Source organism: Patella vulgata, chromosome 6 (assembly GCF_932274485.2).
Source record: "Patella vulgata chromosome 6, xgPatVulg1.2, whole genome shotgun sequence".
Taxonomy (NCBI): domain Eukaryota; kingdom Metazoa; phylum Mollusca; class Gastropoda; family Patellidae; genus Patella; species Patella vulgata.
In genome coordinates, this window is record NC_065884.2 from 5,602,146 (window position 1) to 5,627,540 (window position 25,395).

At 36.2% G+C, this 25,395-nt stretch overlaps 1 protein-coding gene across 1 annotated transcript; it reads right to left on the reverse strand.

The window, feature by feature from the left end:
* Positions 1-1,717: 1,717 nt before the first annotated feature.
* Positions 1,718-25,136, reverse strand: LOC126824924 (leucine-rich repeat protein SHOC-2). Its single transcript, XM_056101621.1, has 17 exons — positions 23,634-25,136; positions 20,490-20,621; positions 19,676-19,744; positions 18,955-18,984; positions 16,521-16,706; positions 15,690-15,785; positions 13,405-13,525; positions 12,735-12,843; positions 11,738-11,831; positions 10,413-10,517; positions 9,480-9,594; positions 9,001-9,125; positions 8,117-8,204; positions 6,616-6,685; positions 5,813-5,880; positions 3,911-4,080; positions 1,718-1,972 (listed from the first exon to the last, which is right to left on the reverse strand). The coding sequence occupies exons 1-17, from the start codon at positions 23,862-23,864 to the stop codon at positions 1,943-1,945; spliced, it is 1,839 nt and encodes a 612-aa protein (XP_055957596.1). The 5' UTR covers positions 23,865-25,136; the 3' UTR covers positions 1,718-1,942.
* Between the last annotated feature and the right edge of the window lie 259 nt (positions 25,137-25,395).

The following is a 25,395-nucleotide window of genomic DNA, read 5'->3' on the forward strand; positions in this document are numbered from 1 at the left end:
ATACCAGAGAACCTGTAGAAACCGTTTAGGTAAAGTAGGCGACCTTATTCCTTGCCCTTTTTAAGTTAATGATAAAAAAGAATAACATGTGACTCAACGACAGAATTTATAATAAAAAGCACACATGCAAGATAACCCAGACATTATCAGAGCTCAACCCTATTCATTCATAATCCCAGAATTGGCTAACGGAAAACAAACAAGAGGAAGGCCAAGATTACACAGTTCCAATAATTGGTGATTTGCTTAAAACCTTTTTTCATTCCACCAGCACATCCTCCCACTTGAAACAAACAGAATATTTTTCACTAAACCAGACCAAACCAGATGGATAAAAATAAAGTCTTCAGCAGCAAGCAAATCAAATCAACTTAAATTTCATTGGCTAATATACATACAAGCAGGATAATAAATAGTTTCTCCTATTAAATATGTCTTAGAAGGTGGACCATAATCGTAGTTATACTTTCATCTGTCTCTGTGATCTTGTCAAGAAGTGAGGGCAGAATGGGGTGTTAAGTTTATTTCACTGCCACAGATTATGGACAGAATTGGGCTTCATCCTCACGGTAGTAGAAGTGTTTCTAATTCTACAAAATCATTCAAGGTGAAAGCAGGAATTAAACTCAATCCCAGAAGTAGTTGAGAATTTGTTGCCAACTAAGATATCAGTCAGAGTGGATGCGTGCGTCATAACTTCGTTAGTATTAAAACTGTCTCTTATTTGCGACATGATTCAGGGTAGAGGTGTTTGTTTTAACTCTGGTAGTAGAATCTGTTCCCTTGTCCCTCTGGGTGTCAGCCGACATCCAACACCATCCTAGACGTAAGCCAAGGAGACATCTAGTCTGTCTTATCACAGAGAAATATTTTTATGTCGCAGCGTAGTGTAGGATGAAGTAATGCGATTTAATAATTATAATTTACAGATCACGATTCAGTTAATGCACACATCTAATAATAAATCGTTTCCGTAATGAAATGTTTCCGTTATGTAGCACTAGGTTATAATGTTCGGTTCCAAAATAAAGTCTTGTGAAGTAATCTGGAATTATAAGCTCTTTTCATATACTACCAAAAAACTACCATATTGTTATTCTCCAACCATCGAAATATATGGTACAAAATCAATTTGTTTCAGGATCTGAATAAAAAATCTTTGTTTTTCTTTCTGCATCTGCTTCATTTTTTGTTATTTTTCAACCATCCAAATCAAATTGTTCCAAGATTTGAGTAAAAAGAACAGAAACAGGAATGTCCGCACTTGTATCATTTAAATCACCGTAAATGCAGAATCCATTTAAATAAATTCATATTTTGGTGAATTCGGAAACCTTCACCATAATCTGCTGATAACTAAACACAAATCAACAAATTGGATGTAGAAAGACTGGATGTACATCGACTAAAGTCTTGGTTAATCTAGCGTTATATTATCTCATAGGGGTTATATTAGCACATGAAACAGAAGATTAAACGTAACTTATAACTGAAACACGGCAGCAAGGTATTAAAATAATACATCTGTTATAAAGCTGTTATGGAATTTAATGCGTTGTCTAGCTAAAAATGAATGTCAAATAATGTTATTATATTTATTAAACTTTCCAGCGTTAAATAACCGTAGGATAAAACTGATGAATATTATAATTAAAGGGAGATAATTTGTCGCATAAAGCTATATATATATATATATATATATATATATATATATATATATATATAGTCTTCTATCATAGATCTGTAATCTGTATGTATATATATATAATAAAACATGTTTGTACAAATAAACATTATAACACGATGGTACACCAGTTACCATCCCTTTATAACAGATAAACACAGTTATCCCCCTTTGACCTACAGTTTATAATGTGTATAACGTGAAATAATGTTTGGTTTTCTCTGTGAGTTGTTTGTGTTGTATTACTGGTAGTCGGTGTTAACAGTAGGGGCCTTGTAGCTTTAAATACTGAAATACACAAACAATATATCACATTAGATAATCTTCAAACGCAGACGGAGAATTAACAATCACATGATGTCTACCTGCTCTTGTGTAGAGAGAGAGAGAGAGAAATGGGGTTTAACGTCCACTCGACAAAAACTAGGTCATTTCGGGACTAACATATGGTTTAATTTTTATTTCAATAATTCGCTTGCGCGTAGGGGTCTTTAGCAGTGGGAGGAAACCGGATGACCCGGAGAAAACCCACGAGGTTGGACAGGCAACCCTACTCGTACGTGCTAACCATTCGGCCACCCAACACCCCCACCTGCTCTTGTGTGTCACCTCATTTCCGATAAAGACATCTTAATAGCATTTATAGGGGCATTATGGAAGATCAGATAAAGAGCTGACAGTTTTCGCCATATTAGTTAAAACCAGCGGCTGCCAGGCAGGATACGCCCACATTTTGCAAGAGATGATAGAGAACAAGCTAAAACAAACGTGATTTTTTTAACAATCAGGGGCAATAATCCAGAAAGTTATGGCCTGAAATGTGCAAATATCAAAAGGGACAGAGATCTTTGGGATATAAAGATATGTTTTAAGTTTCATCAAAATCAGATAAAAATTGTGACCTCAAGAGGGTCCACAACAGTTTTTAAAATCAGAAAAAAATTGTGACCTCTAGAGAATCTGCAAGCTAAAAATGTGATTTTTCGAACAATCAGGTGAGATAATTCAGGAAGTTAAGTCCGGGTATCCATGTTTATCAAAAGGAACAAAGATCTTAGTGTGTAATGGTGATATATTCAAACAATTTTTTAAATCGGATAAAAATTGTAACCTCTATTGGGTCCACAAGCTATATGTAAAAACGCGATTTATCATATAATCAGGGGCGATAATTCAGGAAGTTATGGTCCGATATGCGTGAATTTCGAAAGGAACCGAGATCTGTGGGTTATAAACATGAATTTCAAGTTTAAACCAAATCGGATGAAAATTGTGACCACCAGGGGGTCCACAACCCTGATACACAATAATTTGACACTATTTGCGAACAAGGGGCGGCCATTTTGTCCGTCAGTTTTGATCCGATTTTTACGAAATTCAAACTCAACCTCCCTTAGGTTGTAACGGTGATATATTGTAACATTTTTTTAAATCGGATAAAAATTTTGACCTCTATGGGGTCCACAAGCTAAAAACGCGATTTTTCGTACAATCAGGGGCCATAATTCAGGAAGTTATGGTCAGATATGCGCGAATATCGAAAGGAACCGAGATCTGTAGGTTATAAGCATACATTTCAAGTTTAAACCAAATCGGATAAAAATTGTGACCTCTACAGTGTTCACAAGCTAAAAACTAGATTTTTCGTACAATCAGGGGACATAATCCATGAATTTACAGTCCGATACATGCCAATATCGAAAGGAATCGAGATCTTAGGGTGATAAACCTATATTTCAAGTTTCATTGAAATCGGATAAAAATTGTGACCTGTAGACTGTTCACAAACAATTGTGGACGGATGGATGGACAGGTTCTACGACAATATACGTCCACATGAATATGAGTGAATCCAAATATATAAATATAAACAGAGAAATATCCCAAACCATTTGAATAACATAAACTTAGATGGGATCTAAGTCATAATAAACTTGATACAGTGAATACCCACGACTTTGTTTTTAACCACATGAAAATGAGGGCGTATAAAAATAGATAATGTAAGTATATGCTGAAAATTTCAGTCAAATTACATCACTCTGAGCCTAGAAATCCTCATTTCAATAACATTATAGCCTCGATTGTTATTGTTACCGCAATAAACAAAGTCTTGATTATTCATTTTCAATGGGGTAATTTACAACATTGAGTATTAATGTTTGAAACGTTAACGAAACACGAAAAAGGCCAAAGAAGAATAGATCGCTAACATGACTGACTTACCTGAATAACTAATGATGGCCCTCTGGCAACTATTTCAGCGGGAATCTGGCTTAAGGGACAATTTTCTATGCTCATAATTTGTAAATTACTACAATACGCCAACTCATACGGTAAACTGTGTAACTCAGGGTTATCATTTATATATAAATTCTCCAAACTTTCTAAATTACCTGTAAATAGCAAACATACAAAATTTAAATTACCTGTAAATAGCAAACATACAAAATTTAAATTACCTGTAAATATAAAGATAGAGAGAGAAATGGGGTTTAACGTCCACTCGACACAAACTAGGTCACCTTGGGACTAACATATGGTTCAATTTTAATTTAATAATCCGCTTGCGCGTAGCAATCTATAGCAGTGGGAGGAAACCGGAGGACCCGGGGAAAGCCCACGAGATTCGACAGGCGACCACAACGCGCATGTGGTGCTAACCATTCGGCCATCCAACCACCCTGTTAATATAAAACATACAAAACTTAAATTACATAGAAAAACAGAACATATAAAACTTAAAGAGGCATTACGTATGATTTAGACAAATCGAACTGACAGTTCTCGCTCTAATAGTTAAACAATAGATAATGAAAAGAGAATATTTTGAAAATTTCAGTCAAATTACTTCGCTCTGGGCCTAGATATTACAGAGAGAATTATAGGCTAGCCTCGATCATCATAGCTACCATTGTTATGATAATAAACAAAGTCTTGATTATCCATTTTTACGTTAAATTATCCATCACAAAACACATTTGAATCCAGAGTTGATTATGGTCTTATAAGTAGAGACTGCTGTCATGTTTGAGCTAGGATGTTACTACCCATCAGACTTCAGTTGAGAACTTACTCAAAATTGTTTGCCTTATTTTAACTAAAATATAGCCCTTTATAAAACTTTTGTTGTTTTAATGTATCAAATACATCAATAAGAAACTATGTGCAAAGTTTTGTGTTTCTGCATCAAAGATATTTCTCATAAACAGTGATTGAAAGTTGAGCAAATTCTCAACTTAAGTCTGAGAATGCTTTGTGAACTCGGGGCCTGATGCCAGAGCAGGAAAGGGAGAAAACAAAGTCATTTCTGGCATAACTATAGATCACATTCTTATTAACAATTAGTTGGCCACAACAGTCTTTAGCAGGGAAAGGAATTCTGAGAAAATCCATAACGTTAGGCAAGAAACCCTACTCCATGTGAACAACAAGCATGGAATTGAATCCATGACACTCAAATTGACAATCTCAAGCCCAGAGATATGTTTACCCTTTGTTTATCTCTGGTAAAATTTGCCGGCCATTTTGAAATAGGCAGCATTTCATTCTAACAAATCCTTCCAATCAGTAGCCATTTGGGGCGAAATGAAATGAAATGGGGTTTAACGTCCTACTGTTTTGCTCTGAACTGGGCTAATGAAGACGGGCATACGCCATACAGTGTGCTATGAGGGAAATTTTGCCCGAACAGCGGCACTACGACCTACTCTTATATCGAATTCAAACTGTCAAGGGATCTTTTACGTGCACACCAATGTGTACACGGGACCTCGGTTTTTCGTCCCATCCGAACGACTAGACAACTGTCCTTCTCGGGCCCTTTGTCCTGCATCACTGACAAGGGGGAACCACGCCGGAAAATCTGTATGAACTTTCTCGGCCAATGCAGGGATCGTACATCCGACCTCCAGACTAGCGAGCCAGCGCCTTACCCACTTACCCAGCTAAGGAACCGATTTCACGCTGATTAATAGCTGGCAAGTTTTACAAGAGATAAGCAAAGGGTAAAGTTATCTCTAGGAACGAGATTGTCAAATCGATTCGGCTCCTAGTAGTTCCATCCGTGACAGGGCCTGTGTTAATAATGAGATTATGGTATTATAAATGGATTAAGACTTGACTTACCCACTTCTGACGGAAGGGACGTCAAATTATTTTCACCAGCACCTAAATACTGGAGATTTTTTAAGAACCTGTAAAGTAAAATACCAACAGTTTTAGACGGCAACTGGTTCAATTCACTGACTTTTCAATGACAGCAGTGTAAATTAAAAGGAAAGGGAGAGAGTGAAATGGGGTTTAATGTCCACTTGATATAAACTAGGTCATTTCGGGACTAACATATGGTTCAATTTATTTCAATAATTTGCTTGTGCGTAGGGGTCTTTAGCAGTGGGAGGAAACTGCACATGCTAACCATTCGGCCATCCCCCCCCCCCACACACACACACACAAACAAATTGGAAGAATTTTGAAGTAGCACAAAGCTTGCATCTACAAATATATGAACTGGGATAAATGTTCCTAAATTGATACTAACGGTGACAATGGAATTAACAGGTGATTTTTGGTTATCAGTGGAGTGAATAGGAGAAGTTTGATTATCAATGCATGCATTTGGCATCTTTCGCTAGGTCACGTCAGTACTTACATCCGTTATAGTGACAATGGAATGAACAGGTGAATTTTGGTTATCAATCGAGTAAACAGGAGAAGTTTGGTTATCAATCATGTGTGCATTTGGCATCTTTCACTAGGTCATGACAGTACTTACATCCGTTACAGGGAATGAACAAAATATGAAAACACTTAAATCTGTTTTCACTTGATTGTAAGTCTATCAATTCAGAATATTACAGACTCACAATTCATCACTCTCTAGGACAATTACCCCCAAAATGGCTATGTTAAATATGAGTGTAACTTACCCTAAATTTCTTGGTAAACACGTTAATTGATTGGACTGTACAACCAATTTCTGTAATTCAAGTAACTGACCTATAAACAGACAACATAATAAACATTAGAATGGTGATAGGTTTATTGTAGACCTTAATCCTCTATTCTATATGTAATCAAGGAACATTAGACTGGTGACAGTTTTATTATAGACGTTAATCCTCCATTCTAAATGTAATGAGGGAACAGAAAGAGAGAGAGAGAGAGAGAGTTTATCCCCCACTCAACATGAGCTAGGTCATTTCGGGACTAACACATGGTTCAATCTTATTTCAATAATTTGCCTGTGCGTAGGGGTCTTTAGCAATGGGAGGAAACCAGAGCACTGAGAGAAAACTAAAGAGGTTGGACAGGCGACCCTACACCTTGCCACACCACACAACAGGGGAATCAAAACCACGCCAGTTGACTCAATGACAGAGCTTATGATACAACACGCACCACTAAACATTTGGCCAACCAACCGCGCGAATATTAGAACAGTGATATGTTTATTATAGACTTTAATCCTGTAATTAACATTAAAGTCTCTAAGCTTCATATGAGGGATCAAGGAATCACGTGCAAACTACAATATTATGAAAAGTGAATCTATATCCCAAAACTGGTTGTAGCACTGTAACCCAAGTATCGTTTAATCTTGTGTATCTAGCACTAATTTCTTTCACATTCGTTTAATATCAAATCTTTGTTTAAAAATTTGTAAAAACTGTTTAAAATCACCATGAATCGTTTAATTTTACTTCTGTCCAGTTTAAAGCTGACCATTCAATTTTGATAATGAGTGTCTACCTGTATCTTATTGGTAGTAATTGTGTCTAGATTTGAGTATAGAGAGAGTGACATGGCTTTAACGTCCACTCAACAAAAATTAGGTCATTTTGAGACGAACATAAGTCACTTGAACATGACAGGTCTTTAGCAGTCTGAGGACCTGGAGAAAACACAGTCCTCCTTGACACATACAAGTGGGGAATTACAATGCCACTTAACGTCCACTCGACACAAACTGGGTCATTTCGGGACTAACATATGGTTCAATTTTTTTTCAATAATACACCTGTGCGTAGGGGTCTTTTGCAGTGGGAGGAAACGGGAGGACCCAGAGAAAACTACGAGGCTGGATAGGCGACCCTACTCTTTGTCACGTACAACCGGAAAATCAAAACCACTCCAATTGACTCAATTACAGACCTTATGATACAATACACATGCGCTAAACATAAGGCCATCCAACTACCCAAACATTAGAATGGTGAGAGAGAGAGAGAGAGAGAGAGAGATGGGGTTTAATGTCCACTGACAAAAATTAGGTCATTTTGGGACTAACATATATTTCAATATTTCACTTGCACATGACAAGTGTTTAACAGTAGGAGGACCTGGAAAAAACACATGAGGTTGGACAGGCAACACTATTCCTTAGGTATAACCTTTAGTGGTACAGAAAAAGTGCATTATGATACTGACCTATTTCTGGTGGTAAAGTTTCCAATCTATTCTCTTCTAAATCTAATGTTCTTAAATTCTTTAAATTACCAATACTAGCTGGTAATCGCTATAAAATACAAAATATACAATTAACACCCAATACCTGCAAGTAATTGCTACAAAATATTTAATTAAACCTAATACTAGCCAATAGTTGCTATAAAACACAAAATAATCATTGTTTAAACAGCAGAGAGAGAGAAATGGGGTTTAATGACCACTCGACACAAATTAGGTAATTTTGGGACTAACATATTGCTCAATTTTATTTCAATAATTCGCTTGCACGTAGGGATTTTTAGCAGTGGGGCGAAACGTGAGGACCCAGAGAAAACCCACGAGGTTGGTGTTTAAATAGCATTTAGTAATTGAACACATTAATAGTGCATGTGGTGCAGGAAAAAAAAACGTAGAAAAAACTTTACGGAATTTCGGAATGAATCAAGATTTGAAAATATTTTCATGTTTTCAACTGAATAGAGAAGACAATAGAGAATAATTCTCAATTTGTATAGTACAAAAATACTTAATGGCAGTTTCTATTGCACTTTTCAACTTTGAACAAATTCATTCACTACTGACAAGAATAAACCTAGCGGAAAAGATGAATTTAAGCTACGAGTTTAAACCTTCCGACAAGTCAAACTGACAAGGGTGGTGAATTTCATAGAAAAAGGGCTGGGGCCGTCAATAGGTTGTTTTCAAAATTATTCTCGGAACTCTTATATCAGGCAAGAAGAAATCCTTTTTCTTGGAACAGGCAGAATAAATCAGCTGTTGAAAGACACTCCTCCACAACTTCCATTCTGATTATAATTATCTAGATTAAAATAGCTGTTGAAATAAACTCCCCCTGAACTTACTTTCAGATTATTATTACTCAAAATTAAAACTTCTAATTTCTCCAGTTTTTCGATATCATCTGGTATTACTGTTAGTTGATTGGTTCCTAGGTTTAACTCCACCATATTCGTCCACGTTCCTAAATCTAATAACAATAACCAAAATATAAACTACAGACAAACAACAGTTTTGACAATGACATGTTTGGCTTCCTTTGCAACCATTTTTTAAAAATGATACATATAATCAGCATATAAAATTTTTGAATTTTGTATGAAAGAAAAATAAGAAAAACCTTACCACCGAAAACATAATTGTTCCATCAGTTTTTTGGGGGGATCAAATTGGAAACAAAATTAATGACAAAATCAGAAGGATAAAAGGGTGACCAATCAAATCGTTTTTTAAAAGTTTGATAGATTTTAGACCAATGAAATTATCTTTATTACAAATAATACGACTAAATTGGTTGACCAATGAAATGATCTGTTATAAATACCTAAAGGAAGTGATGTAAGCTGGTTATCTTTCATGTTGAGTTTAGTTAAACAGTGTGCTCGCATAAAAATACCAAACGGTATGTGATTCACTTGATTGTGTTCTATATTTATAGCCTGAAATAAAAATAGATCATTTTGGGACTAACATTTGGCTAAATTTTATTTCAATAATTCGCTTGCGCGTAGAGGTCTTTAGCAGAGGGAGAAAACCAACGAGGTTGAACAGACAACCCTACTCCTTGTCACGTATAACTGGGGAATCAAAAACCACACCAGTCTTCTGCAACACTTGATAAGGTAATGAAATGAAACAGGGTTTAATTACTACTATCCGTGCTAATCCTGATAAGGTAATGAAATGGGGTTTAACATACTATCTTTGCTAATGAAGACATGCCACGTAGTGTGCTATGAGGGAAATTTCGCAATGACAGCAGAGCTATGACCTACTCTTATCTCAAATTCCAACTGTCAAGGATTAACTTAGGAGCACACTAATGTGTACACATGTTCCCATCTGAACGACTATTCATTGTTCCTTGACATGTCCTCTGTCCTACACCACTGACAAGGGGAAATCATAAGGAACTTGCTCAGCCAACACCAAAATCAAACACTGAACCTGATACAACTTGCCACTAGAATTTTCTACACTAACCACTCTAATCGAGGTATACAGCATGAAATATGGTGCTAGTGATATACAGGAGACATCATTTTACGAGCAGTCTAAACGACTTAACGCTTTTCTTTGCCAGGCCTTCGACTACTTACAAGGGAGATAATAGGCTGGAAAATCCAGAGGGACTTTCTCGGCCAACTGTAGAATACAAACCTGTTGGATAACCAGCATCTCAAGAAAATAAAAGTTATTGAGCGACCGACCCAGTGATCTAGGTTTATTCTTTAGTTTACAAGAATCATCAACTTACGTAAACAGAACAGAACTGTGAGGGACCACCAGAAGGATAAGATTGGAACGCATTCCGCGATAAAGTTATACTCGTCAAATTTACCAGACTTGACAATAACCCTTCCTGTTAAAATAAACAAAATATAATAAATATTCAAGGTGTATTCGACTGTATACACTCAAACAAATTACACAGATACACCTTTACTTTAACGGCTAAATCTATTTGTTAAGGCCAGCTCAATTTTTGTCAAGGCCTCTGAGATGTAAATAAGGTTAGGGCACGTGATTGTTGGCAAGATTGTAGGTTAGGGTTAGGGTAAGCATTAGGGCTAGTTCCAGGGTTAGTGATCGGGTTGGGATTAGCACTAGCGCTGTTCACATCTCTTGACCATAAGTTGGCCTTATCAAATAGATCCAACCTACTTTGACATTAGTCTCTATCATCCAGAAAAATATTCTACGAATATTAGTCTGGATTGCTTGTCAACATTTGAGAAAAATTGGCTAGACAATTCGGTCTATTACATTGTTATATTCAACGTCTAAGGTAGGTAACTCCTTTTAAAACAAGATGTTTACGCCCATGAAATTAATTTAAGAATGTCATTTCAAAAAAATATCCATTTGATTTGCATGTAAGTTCAATATCTAACACTCTTAATTTTTTATTGTAAAATTTCTCTCTTCATGGGCCATATCTATACTTTGAAAATTAATCCTAATTTGTCGTCACGATTCATGTTTGTTTATATTAATGCAAGAATTATGGGATTTATTGTGCGAAGGGGCGTAACTCTTACTTTACTTGGCTAAAGAGACTGGATAATCAACCACATTAAAAACCAAACTCCCGGTTACGCATGGGCAATGGACTTTCCGTCAAATATTGACAACCTTCCCAGACCCTCCCTATGTTGAAGACTAGGAGGTTCTGGGGACCAATTCCTTTTAGTCATTCTGGTTACTCTTTTTAAAACATCTCTGTGTGTCAGTTCCATGTTCCGGACAATATCCAATTTTTCACGGCATATTCCGTGCTAAAAACTAACAATAAATCATTTAATATTTAATTAAGAAAGGAAAATAAAAATATCAACGGTAGCAAAACTTGTCTTGGATTCAGTCGAATTAAAAATATCAGAGAAAATGATAGGTTCTGCTATTGACCTCGATTTTTTTGTGCCATCCATACAACTGGGCATATTCAAACAACTTGGTCAGTCCTGAAGAAGCCACCTCTTACAAGTGAAGATCAAGCTTGACACATCTGTCGTTACCTCTCAGCCCATAATGGGATTTGAGAGTTCCATGTTTACATATGGTGTAATGATGATAACTTACGGGTAATTGAGATATGTTATTTGACTCCACGTTAAATTCATCCATGTTAACACAATTAGCCAGTGATTTGGGTATACTGCTAACACGATTATACCTGTCAAAAATATAAAACAATCACACATTTATTTTCTATAGTTGAGCGGACAACACGGGGGAGAATTCTGCCTGGGCAGCAACTGAATTAGCCAGTGATTTGGGTATATTGCTAACACGATTATACCTGTCAAAAATATAAAATAATTACACATTTATTTTCTACTGTTGAGCGTATACAGGGGAGAATTTTGCCTGGGCAGCAACTGAATTCCAACTGTCTTTTTCTGTAAATTGTGTAATAGTTTCCTATATTATCTGAATAGTCTTGATAATGTTTCCTTGTCAGTCTACATACAACTTGTCCCTTAATTACGACTTCAAGCGGCATTAGGTAAGATTAGATAAAGTGCTTACAGTTCTCGCTATAAAAGTTGAAAGAGATGAAAAGAGAATATGCTGAAAATTACTTCACTGAGGCTACTAGATATTGGCGATACAATTATAGGGTAGCCTCGATTGCCATTATTACTATTGTTACGATAATAAACTATATATTGATTATTCATTTTTACGATAAAGCTTCAACCACAAAATGTATTTAAATCTACTAAATATCGCAGGCATCTGATGCCATCGAGAGTTGATTATGGCCTGGATAAGTTAAATAATGTCTAATTAATAATTTAGATAACATTTCAGGCCTAAAGAAAGACCTGCAATTGGCAGATATAGCTCTTGCATAATGTATGTTTAAATGGGTTTTTATCTCTTCTCTGGGTCATAAGCATTTCAAGGAAAAACATAGACCGACATGTTGAAAATCAGTAAACTTCTTCATTTTGTAACAATTATTGTAGCCTCTATGGTGCTAAAAATAAATGTGAATGACAGACATTGTGACAGCAATATACCACCACGGTAAAATGTGGGAGTATACAAAGAAAATAACACGCATATATACCTTAAACCAAGTCGAGTTATTTGTCGTAGATTACCAATGGATTCTGGGATATCTAACAACTCATTATGCTGTAGATCTAAAGAATTTAAATTCACACAATTTCCTATTTCTGAAAAACACCAAATAACATACACAATATTTTATTTTTTTGTGTATATAATTTGTATATATAACTTTATTTGGAAACAGTAGAAAATTTGACCAATGACTTGTCTTACATTTTGCTGTTTTTTACCCTCTTTTAATATACTGAATGAGAATTATGCAAGATATATAGGCTTTAAACAAATTAGGACTATATTTTGGGCATCAAGGGAAGAGGGGACGTACAGACGTTTTTCATGCAGTGTCGAATTTACAGAGCCAACAAAAAATGGACGCCTTAATCATACAAGTAAATACAAGAAAACAGCTCTTCTAATTGGTTTTATTTTGAATTAAATATATAGGGGCACCATATTGATGTTAATACATTGGATTTAACATTCACTGGACACAGACTGGGTTATTTTGGTACGAACACCTGCCTTAATTTTATTTTAATAATTCACCGAGGGTTGCACATGAGGGTCTGGGAGGAAACCAGTGGACCCTGAAAACTCTATTGTAACTCTTAAATGATAAAATTGTAAACTTTTAACACAAGATTGGAAGACGTCCTCAGACTTACCATCTGGTAGGTGTTCAAGGTGATTATGGGATACATCAAATGTCAAGAGGTTAATTAATTTGCCGATTCCTGTCGGTAATTCCTTGATCTTATTCTCACGTAAACTAAATTTGGTTAATTTCTGAAAGTAAAAAAATAAAGAGTTGATGTTAAATATTCTAGAAAATCAAAATACAGTAAATTTCATTAATAACATTGTCAACCATACATGTATCATCCTGTTGATTGCTCAAGAAATAACATTGTCAATCATATCATCTTTTTAATTGGTCAATTTCTGGTTTCCTGGGAAACAGTTTCATAAAACACAACCACATAACGCAGGAAGAAGATGACTCGCCCTTTCTATTCACGGCAGTAAATTTGAACACCATGTTTTCTAATGGGACCTTTTTTTATGTTTTTTCGCATTTTTTTTCATTACTTATTCATACGTAAATAACGTAATTAAATCACCCTGTCCATAACCTCAATGGGCCTTATGAGAGTGAGAGAGAAATGGGGTTTAACGTCCACTCGACACAAACTAGGTCATTTCGGGACTAACATATGGTTTAATTTTATTTCAATAATTAGCTTCCGCATAGGGGTCTTTAGCAGTGGGAGGAAACCGGAGAAAACCCACGAGGTTGGACAGGCGACCCTACTCCTTGTCACGTACAACCGGGGATTCGAAACCACGCCAGTCGACTCAATGACAGAAGTTATGATACAGCGTGCGCACGCTAACCATTCATCCATCCAACCCCCCAATGGGCATTGTGTATTGGACGTTAAATTTGTAATAACAATGTTGTTCATTATGACTCATGGCATTATACACGTCTAGTTTATCATGTATCAAAATTTTATTTGTCTTCCTTATTATCGAACATTAAGTGCTACCATTTTTATCCAAACAATTCCTTCCTGGTAACTTTACAAAAGTAAATTACCCCCACCCAGTTTTGTTGAGAAATTTTAGTTTTCACTTCCACACCAGAATATAACAATTTTGACTTGAATTACTTCCTTTATAAATTCCGATTATATTTTAAAATTATAATTGAACAAAAAATTTTAGGCCCAGTTTGGGAATACTTGGTCTGTATCAATCTTTTGATGATTAATTTTTGTTAAATCTGGTTCGTAGATGTGTAATTTATCGTGATGTATAAAACAATCAAGTGAGTTAGCAAAGTTACCCCTCTATTTGGGGGGTTGGATGGTCTAGTAAATTAAAGCATGCGCATGAAATCACAAGGTCTGTCATTGAGTCAGGTGGCAAGGAGTAGGATTGCCTGACCAACCTTGCAGGTTTTCACCGGGTCCTGCGGTTTCCTCCTAAGTCCTACTGCTAAAGACCGGGCTGGGCTAATAAAGACAGGTGTACACCATGCAATGTGCTATCACTGCTGGGTGCATAGTGTGTAGAACCTATCTCTAAGTATTGACTAACTGGCCTATGTGTTAGAATATCTATATATGAAGTAGAAAGGGTTCATTATATGGGAGAAATTGACGAAAGCGTGACTAATTAAGAAACCGTCACTATTTGAGGCCTACGTCACTATCAGAGTGAAACCGCCAGTTATCTTTGATGTGCGTCAGTAACTGGACCTGACGCCAGTAGAACGTGAAATCGTTAACTATATAAATTTCTGGCGAGTATTGTGACGGTTTCTTAATTAGTCACGCTTTTGTCAATTTCTCCCGCATGCGCCTGACTAGTGATATGATCGGCTTAACTTACGTTTGTTTAATTACTCACGTTATTTTTACATACTGGCGCAAGTAAGGAATACTAACCAATTGACTTAAATACTCACCTTTTGATTATTACTGACCATTTATAGGAATACTGACGTACGGTACAAATACTGACGGGTTTTAGCGACTACTGACAACACGTATATTTCTCACAAATTCCCATGAATAGTAACCACAATGAACCCTTTCTACTTCATATATAGATATTCTAACACATAGGCCAGTTAATCAATACTTAGAGATAGGTTCTACACACTATGCATGTTACCGTGTATACAGGAAATTTTTGTATGGGACATTGGTTTTTCATCCCATCCAAATGACTAGAAACTATCCTTACCAGGCTCTCCATAAAGTTATAAACAAGCCTTGGACAGAAGGCACCTGTCAGACTTTGTCAGGCACAATTTATCACACAACGTAATTATTATAACAAAAACGTGTGACAATCTCTGACAGGTGTCTGCTATCCAGGTTGTATGCTGTGTGTACTGGACAGGCTTGATTATAAGAGATAAGTAATAGGTTTTACTTACAGTTAAATTACTGATTTCTTCCTCTACTTGTCGTATTCTATTGAAGCGTAGAAATAAAGTTGTTAACGACGTCAACTGATAAACTACTGGTGGTATCTATAACAACAAAATACAAATATATAACAACAAAAAACAATTATATCAACATACAAAATGAAATGAAATGGGGTTTAATGTCCGATTTCATTTCTCCCGTCGACCGTGCTAATGAAGACAGGCATACACAATGCAATGTGCTATGATGGAAGTGCTACCTACTCATTTCTGAAATGCAACTACTCAGGGTTCTTTGACATACATGCTCATCCGATTGACTAGATACTGTTCTTGCTAGGCCCTCTGTCCGGCACCACTGACATGGGGAAACCACACTGGAAATACCATGATGAAGTCTCTAGGCCAATACAGGGATTGATCCTGGGATCTTTTGGTTAGTTAACCCACACCTTACTCATTGATCTATAACCAATCTCTTCACTGATCTATAACCAATCGCTTTACTGATTAATAACCAATCACTTCACTGATCTATAAACAATCGTTTCACTGATCAATAACCAATCACTTCAATCTTAACCCGCAATATTCCAGACAAACAGGGGATACTCGATTGAAAGTTCCAGAATTTAATTCTTTCAATCACAAAAATAGAGACAATTGAGTGAAAAAGTAGATTTTGCGCTACAATGCATGTGTCGACCATATAAACAAATTTTTCAACCAACCATGACAGCTGAAACTTGTTAATTGTGTTTAATTACGTCACGATTCTACAGGATGTGCAGGATGTTCCAGGCTTACAATTGAGCATTCCCATAGACACCAACTTACCTCTTGTAATTTATTGTGGCGGAGATCTAGAACCCGTAACTGTGTAAGATTTTTTAACGTTTCTGGTAAACTTGTGATGGAGTTTTCACTTAACGCCAAAGTCTGTAAATTCTTCAGATGTCCGATTTCCACGGGAAGAGACGTTAACCGGTTGCCATATAAATAAAACTCTACTAACTGGTGTAACTAAAATCAAAGAGAGAGAGAGAAATTGGGTTTAACGTCCACTCGACACAAACTAGGTCATTTCGGGACTAACACATGGTTTTAATTTTATTTCAATAATTCGCTTGCGCGTAGGGGTCTTTAGCAGTGGGAGGAAACCGGAGGACCCGGAGAAAACCCATGAGGTTGGACAGGCGACCCTACTCCTTGTCACGTACAACCGGGGATTCGAAACCACGCCAGTTGACTCAATGTCAGGCTTTATGATACAGCACGCAAGTGCTAACCATTCGGCCATCCAACTCCCCTAAAATCAAAGAAAACAAGCCAACAGTGAGGCTGATGTCCCCCGCCGAAATAGGAAAATAATTAGAGGACACATATAAATTTATCACAAATTATCTTTTACAAAGTATTGAACAATCAAACAGTATATCTTTTCTTTACTTATAGTCTAAGCATACAATGTTTTTGATGGAATAATTATAGCATATTAAGGGGAAAACATGCTCTATGCCTACAGATCTAGAGTTTGGTTGTATCAACGGGTCTATTTTCCATCTTGCTGCAAGTTGTGCAAAGTTCACTGTTTTCTTTCTGTCATTAAATGTCAATTCATTATTGCATACTACATATTTAATTAATTTATAATAGTTTCTTTTTCAATTTGTTTTTTCTGCTTACCATAAGCGGAACGGACAGACAGACAAACAGACAGACGGACGAACCCATTTTAATAGTTCCCTGCTTTCTTCGAAAGGCGGGGGACAATCAAAGTAGGAGAGTTATTGTTTTCCAAAGTCTCGACCAATCAAATTGCGTATCGCTCTGCTTACCCTGAGCAGAAAATGCTCATTATCAAACTTAGTCAAGGTATTACTGTAATGAAACTATACACCAAGTTTCATCAATCTCACTTAATTAGAACTAAAGTTATCGTGTCCCAAAGCATCAACCAATCAAATTGCTTATCTCTGCTTACCCTAAGCGGAAAATGCTCATCTTCGAACTCCATCAAGGCATTGACCTAATCAACACATACACCAAGTTTGAACATTCTAGCTCAATTAGGAAGAGAGTTATCGTGCCCCAAAGTATCAACCAATCAAATTGCTTATCTCTGCTTACCCTAAGCGGAAAATGCTCATCTTCGAACTCCATCAAGGCATTGACCTAATAAACACATACACCAAGTTTGAACATTCTAGCTCAATCAAAAGTTATCGTGTCCCAAAGCATCAACCAATCAAATTGCTTATCTCTGCTTACCCTAAGCGGAAAATGCTCATCTTCGAACTCCATCAAGGCATTGACCTAATCAACACATACACTAAGTTTAAACATTCTAGCCCAATTAGGAAGAGAGTTATCGTGTCCCAAAGCATCAACCAATCAAATTGCTTATCTCTGCTTACCCTAAGCGGAAAATGCTCATCTTCGAACTCCATCAAGGCATTGACCTAATAAACACATACACCAAGTTTGAACATTCTAGCTCAATTAGGAAGAGAGTTATTGTGTCCCAAAAAGTGTGACGGACAGACAGACGGACAGACAGAAGGACAGACAGACGGACAGACAGACAGACAGACAGACAGACAGACAGACGGACGAACCCATTTTAATAGTCCCCTGCTTTCTTCGAAAGGCGGGGGACAATAAAACATCAATTGATTAACAATTTGGAACTAACATAGGCCTCGTGTACAATTTTATTTCAATATGTAGGGTCTTTCATAGTGGAAGGAAACCAAAGGACCCAGATAAAACTCACAAGGCTAGACAGGCGACCCTACTGCTCATCACTTACAAGCTTTGGCTTGAAACCCCATCAGTTGACTCAATGACACATCTTAAGACCTAAAGCGCATGAGTTAGGCAAAGAAACATATACCAGCCACCAGTTACATGCAGGTTGCCTGAGCTGTTCTCAACTAAACAACTCATAAATAGTTCGAACAAAATTGATCATATATAAAGTCTCTAAGGAGGTAACACAGTTATGTAACCAAGGAGAATAACACTTGAAGTTACTATTGACCATTGTTGAGAATCAATAGGATTCTTCCTTTCAACAGTACAGAAACGCGATATATCTCATTTTTAATCGCCCATAGACATCTGATCCGTAACTCATTTAAATACTAGAAAATCAAGGCCAAAATGGAATCTAATTGTTTTGGTTCTAATCTCGTACTAATTTTGTAATGTATTTAATATAAAGGAAAATGTTTATTGTTAACCTGTTATTTAAGGTAAACACACTTACCTCTCTAACTGAGCTATTGAGCGAAGAAATCTACAAAAGAACAAAATATTAATCTGATTTGTTTTCTTCTCTGTAAATACACACTGATATATTTGATAATTAAGTGGTCAACATGGTTGATTTTGTTCTTATAATGGCCTTTATCATGTTGCTATTGCTAGGTCTTGTTTTGCCAGTGGCAGCACTAAGTTTATAAAAGTTGCTTTATTTTTATAGCTACTACTTAAAAATAGGACAACTACCTTGTACATATATTCATATGAAAAAAAATGTTACAGCACCCACAGACCAGCCCAGTGGGTGCTTTAAATAACACCTAATGCAGTGTCTCAGTACATAAGTGTATACCTACCAGATACTTACTGAGCCACATTGTCTAAGTAGGTAAGACGCTGGCTCGCTAGTCTGGAGGTCGCATGTTTGATCCCTGCATTGGCCAAGTGGTTTCCCCTTGTCAGTGGTGCAGGACGAAAGGCCTGATAAGAACAACCGTCTAGTCATTCAAATGGGACAAAAACTGGCATGCATGTAAAAGATCCCTTTCCAGTTGTAATTCGATATAAGAGTAGGCCAGAGTGCCACTGCCCGGGCAAAATATCCCTTATAGCACACTCTATGGTGTATGCCCTTCTTCATTATCCAAGTCAGAGCAGAACGGTAGGATGTTAAACCCCATTTCATTTCATTTCAAGTACTGAGATCTAATCCTGTGTTTCCTTACCTGAGATTTACTGAGATCTAATCGAGGGGCTCCTTCTTCCTTACATTTCTTAAACTCTTTAGTCACATCCTGTTGAGATAAAAAAAATTACAAGATAAGATGAGAGAAAAGAGGTTTAACATCCACTGGTTTGTGAGTACATGTTCGATTTGGTATAGTTTTATGTCCTTAAAATCCTTAAAGATATTACGTAAAGAGATAAGTTTTGCAATCATCTCATCCTAACATATTTGAGATTATTTCTATATTATCAATATAATTAGGAATGGTAAAATCTTTCAGAATGAAAGAGAGAATAGGCTTAACATCCACTAAACACATTGTTTGTCAAGCTAGATTTTTTTCAAGACTATCATTTGGTATTTATAGTACTTTGTTAATTTGTCTATCAGAAGGAATTTGAAGGAGTTCAAGGAAACCAACGCTAATAGGCAAGCATCCCTACTCCTTGATCCAGTTTCACAAAGCATTCTCAGACTTAAGTTAAGAATTTACTCAACTTTCAATCAGTGCTTACGCGAAATATCTTTGATCCAGCAACAACAAAATTTGCACATAATGTCTGGTGCATTTGATACATCATAACAACAACAGTTTTATAAAGGGCTATATGTTAGTTAAAATAAAGCAAACAATTTTGATTAAATTCTTAACTAAAGTCTAAGAATGTTTTGTGAAACCGGACCCTTGTCATGTAGCCTACAAGCCTGGGATATCAACCATGACATCTGATTCAATGACATGATAGACCACTCGGCCAACCTACCCTACCTTTCAGATTGATGAAGATATTAAATAAATATATACTACTCACCAGATCAGCTTTAACAGACTGTCGACCTGGTACTGTTTGTTTAGCTTTATGTCCAGCTTGAGTTACTACCGTTACTTGTTTTTTAGAATTAGCTGGATCCACCTGTATTGATCCTTGACTTGCCTTCTTGGGCTGAAAAAGTAAAACATTTACATCAACATTCATAATACTGGTCTAGTGTAAACGATGTTCACAACATTACTATAACTGTTTATCACAGTCACATAAACAAACTTTTATGTTATGATTGATTGTAAGTGATAAGTCCACTCGATATCATTTACAAAACATCTTTTGGACTTTGGAGTTTGGACACTGTATAGAATCAACTGTGTTTAAAGTTTACCCTGTGAGACAGGGAATCCCACCGGGTCTAAACACTGACTGTGCATTGATCTCTTGTGGACAGTTATTTAACGGCACTTTATGAAATTTATTACAGGAACATTCTTTAGAACAATTCCAAAGCATTAACAGAGTTGTTGATGACAGGGATCAAGAAGTTCATGACTGCAACTTGATGAATCTTGCTGCGTTCCACAGAGTTTTCTATACAGAGTCCAACTTACGTAAGTCACCTGATCTGGAAATAACGAGTGTAGTTGTATTTGACAAATTATTAATAAAACACTGAAAACAAACATGATTTCTTTCATGTATACCATGTTACTTAAAATAATAAGAAATAAATGGACCATATACATGTAATTGTGTCATAGATAATGATAATAAATATGTCAATTTCTTTAGTGCCAAACCTCCACAAAAATTATTGTGCTCGAAGCGCTTGACAAAACATTTTATAAAACCTGCAAACACCGCATCTCTCCGATATTTCTTTCAGTAAAACAACTTATAAATAAGGAGACTGGCCAATATCTGTCGTGTTTCCCCCACCATTAATGTGATAAATGGTGGAGATCCGTGTGTATTTATTGAAGCAGGAACTTTTCATTGAAATTCTGGGAATATCTGCCAGTAATGTAAATCCAGTGATCTAGTTGACTTTAATTACAAAGTGACCTTATTACACTTGAAGTGGCAGTTCCAGGTACACTCATGGAAAAAAGTGGGTTTAAAGAAACTGGACACAAATATGTTGAGAAATAGCCCAGACACATGTAGCTTGTCAAAAAGTTTCAGTTCAAAATACCGAGCCATTTGGAAGTAATCAAAATATAGGCCTATCATTTATAACTGATGAAAGTATGTACCAATACCGGTAGAAAAGACTATACAGGCACACTGAACACATGGAATTTGGGGACTTGTCAGGCACATGGAATATACATGTAGGCCTAACATGGAATTTAGGGACTTGTTAGGCACAAGGAATTACATGTAACATGGAATTTGGGGACTTGTCATGAAAATATCTGTGGAAAGTATTAAGTAAAACACCTCCTTAGATAGTTGTACATACATGTGCATGCAGTTGCACAGGACAGAGAAAAGAGCTAACAATGAAACAATCATCCACGATTTTTCTTTGATTTACAGGTGGGGGGGGGGGTGGATTTAATGTTAGATTATAACTAATAACTTCCATAATGGAGTCAATTGGCATGGTTTTGATTTGTCGCATGTACGTGACAAGGAGCAGGGTTGTCTGGGTTTTAAAATTAAATTGAACAATCTTCTGGTCCCGTTTCTCTCTCTTTCTCCCTTTGATTTCTTCCAATATATCTTGAACGGCTCCTTTAACGAAATTACCAATTGAAATCTGTTTTAACTGGTGACCTTGTAGATTATGTACAGTACATGTTCCGTAATATCCCACTTGAAAACTCAATGAATTCAGGGCAGTGAATCACAAAGGAAACCAGGATGTAATTACCAGCAATATTATTGTATCATCAACTATCTACATTATACAATTACTACATAATAGCATGTACAATGTATGTATAAATTGTCTCATCTTAGAGAGAGAGAGAGAGAGAGAGAGAGAGAGAGAGAGAGAGCAATTAACCAGGTCATTTCGTACTAACATGATTTAATTTTATTTCAAGCGGGGAATCGAAACCACACCATTTGACTCAATGACAGACCTAATACATTAACCCAATAGGCCACCCAACTCCCCTTATCATACATGTATTTGTATATATGTTCATGGATCATATAATCATATAATAGCACATATATCAAAATATTCCACGTTAACCGTACTACTTGTTTGATCTTAAAGAGATTTTATCACTCTGGTCATAAAAAAAAATTTATGTCATATATCTTATACAGGTACCTCTTCCCTCCTGTCTTGTCCAGGGAACCTTGTCTGCGCGCGCCTGTGATTAAGAAGAAGTACTGGTAGTAGCGACAAAGAAGTGACAAAGAAGTGACTAAGAAGTGGCCAAGAAGTGCACACAGAGTGTTGTTGTCAGTATTCAAAATAACCTTCCTTTAGGCTCATAATCATATAATTATCTACATGTAAAATCCAAGGCCTGGCTTATTTGTATTGTTGGCACTTTCTGCATTATACTTTTTTTTGTAATTATGAAGGCATCTGGCACTACTGCCAGGTACATGAAACTTTGGTATTTTGAAATGTGGGTGCTGTTCTGTATATTTGTTGAGTGTACAGTGACTGACTACTACTCTGTTAATAACTCATATTGTTCAGTCCGATAGTTTAGTGCTGCACTGTTCAATATTAACATACATGTACATGTACTGTTTACATATTTCTAAAAGCGTATCTAAACACCTTGTTCTGTCCTTGTAAACCACCCGTCTTCATTAGCCCAGGTTAGGAGCAGAACAGTGGGACGTTAAAACCCATTTCATTTCATTTCATTTCCTTGTAAACCACTAAAAACAATGTAGGACACCAAGGTATTAAAATTCCTCCTTCAGAAAAAGTGGGCTGTCGTGCACGAAAAAGATCACGGAATCGGAAACACCCAGACCACATATTCATTGAGTTTATGTGAAGAACTGGAGGCATGCAGTACATCAAAGTATTAATACATATACCGTAGTGTTGTGACTGAGGGTGCAGGTCGTTTTGGGATGAAACGACCCTGGATGAAATTGTTTTGGGATGAAACAACCCTGGACAAAATGGTTTTGGGATTAAACAACCCGGGGTGAAATTTCTTTGGGATGAAACGACCTTCTCTCATGACAGATACTTACCCTGTCCTTATCTTTAAATCCTAAAGTTTCAAGGTTAGGTAAATCATCCTCTGGTTTTAGTCCATACGTCGATGCAGCTCCATGACGAATTGTATCCTGATCTGGAGATTCTGATCCAGAGGCATATGCACCAGACGTAGAGTTGCCAATAGAAACAACGCTCTTTCCTGTGTAATCAGCCAATCGCTCAGCAGCAGCTGAATTCTCTCGTGGTTTCGGTTTTCGCGACATTTTTCCGTAATATTTATTTATGTACCGTATACATGAAAAGTTTTATCTCAATTATACAAGTAGTCTGTCACTGTAATAATAATCGGACACCTTTTTTAATTTATAAATTATATCCTCAAAACAGAAAACAAATGAGTCTGTTGTCAATTCACCTCACGAAAAATTAACAATTGTCGATATGGATGGTGTCGTGTTCGGTTTATTTAACTTAAATATGATGTCTCATTGCAATTAAATTTGAGGAATCGCCCATAGAAGTTGAAATATGATATTCGATTCAGAGATTGCAAAATGATCAAAATCCAACCACCTCTATCCAGTTCATAAAACTGTTGAATAATATTTTTGACCTTTTCAGTGATTAATGAAAGTATGCCATGTATAGTATTTCACACATAGCTGTAACAGTCTAGTCTGTGAAAGTATTAATATTAATAATATATCAGGATATCATCAACTGACAAGTTTCCTGATTTAGGGATGTCAGTGTAGCTTGGAACCTGTCACTGCTGACCACACTGCGGTCTTCTGAAGGATATTATAATGTGACTTGCTATAATAAATAACACAATAATAACAAGAGTCAATGAACTATCTGTGAAGCTCAAGTTACTATGATTTGTTATGGTTGTAGAGTTTAACTATTTGTATCTAAGATCTATAGTAAAACAAAGTCACATGGTTGATTGTAATTTAAGATAATTAATCATAACTGGATCACATGATTATACTATTTTATCTTTCTATATTATTATAGTAGTAATATTAGATGACAACATTGACTGGTCATGTTCTAACCACATGCCATGAAAAGAAAACAGTTATATCATAAACACTTTGCATGACATCCAAAAATCATCATTGACAACCGTTCGGCACAATTTTAATAATATATTAGACCATAATATTATAAATTATATCCCCGTGTTCTGGTACATCCATTAATTTTTCACTGTCTTCCCAAATATTCCACATTTTTTCTATGATATCATTTACTATCGCATATTATCTGGCGTATTGTTGAGAACGAGGCAGAGTCTGACACTGTTCTGTACGTCAGGATATCAGCTTCATTCAAAGCTAAATTCTTGAGTTATGCGTCAAACCAAAAATTTCTAATGGACTTTCTTCGTTGCGGGGATATTTTCGACAGTTGGCTATCGTCCTAAATGCTGGAATATTCCATGCACAATAGAAAACTGGATGAAATATTCGCCTATTTGCTGTAAAAATTGCTCCTTATTTTCTTACAAATAGATGCGCAGTAAGATGCGCGGTAATATTGTATAGGAAGTGACGTCAATCTCCCAAACTTGTTAATAACTAGGTCAAATATTGTCCTACAATTTTAACGCTATATTTTTTTTTATTTTGTTTGCTAACAAATTCGCAGCTGCAGATAACTGTACAATTACAACAATTTCTTTATACTGCGCACCTTAAACTTTGTTATCTTTGCATTGCTTTAATCTATTCTGATAACTTTTATCTGGTTATCGGAATAAATTCCATCCTTATTATAATATATCAT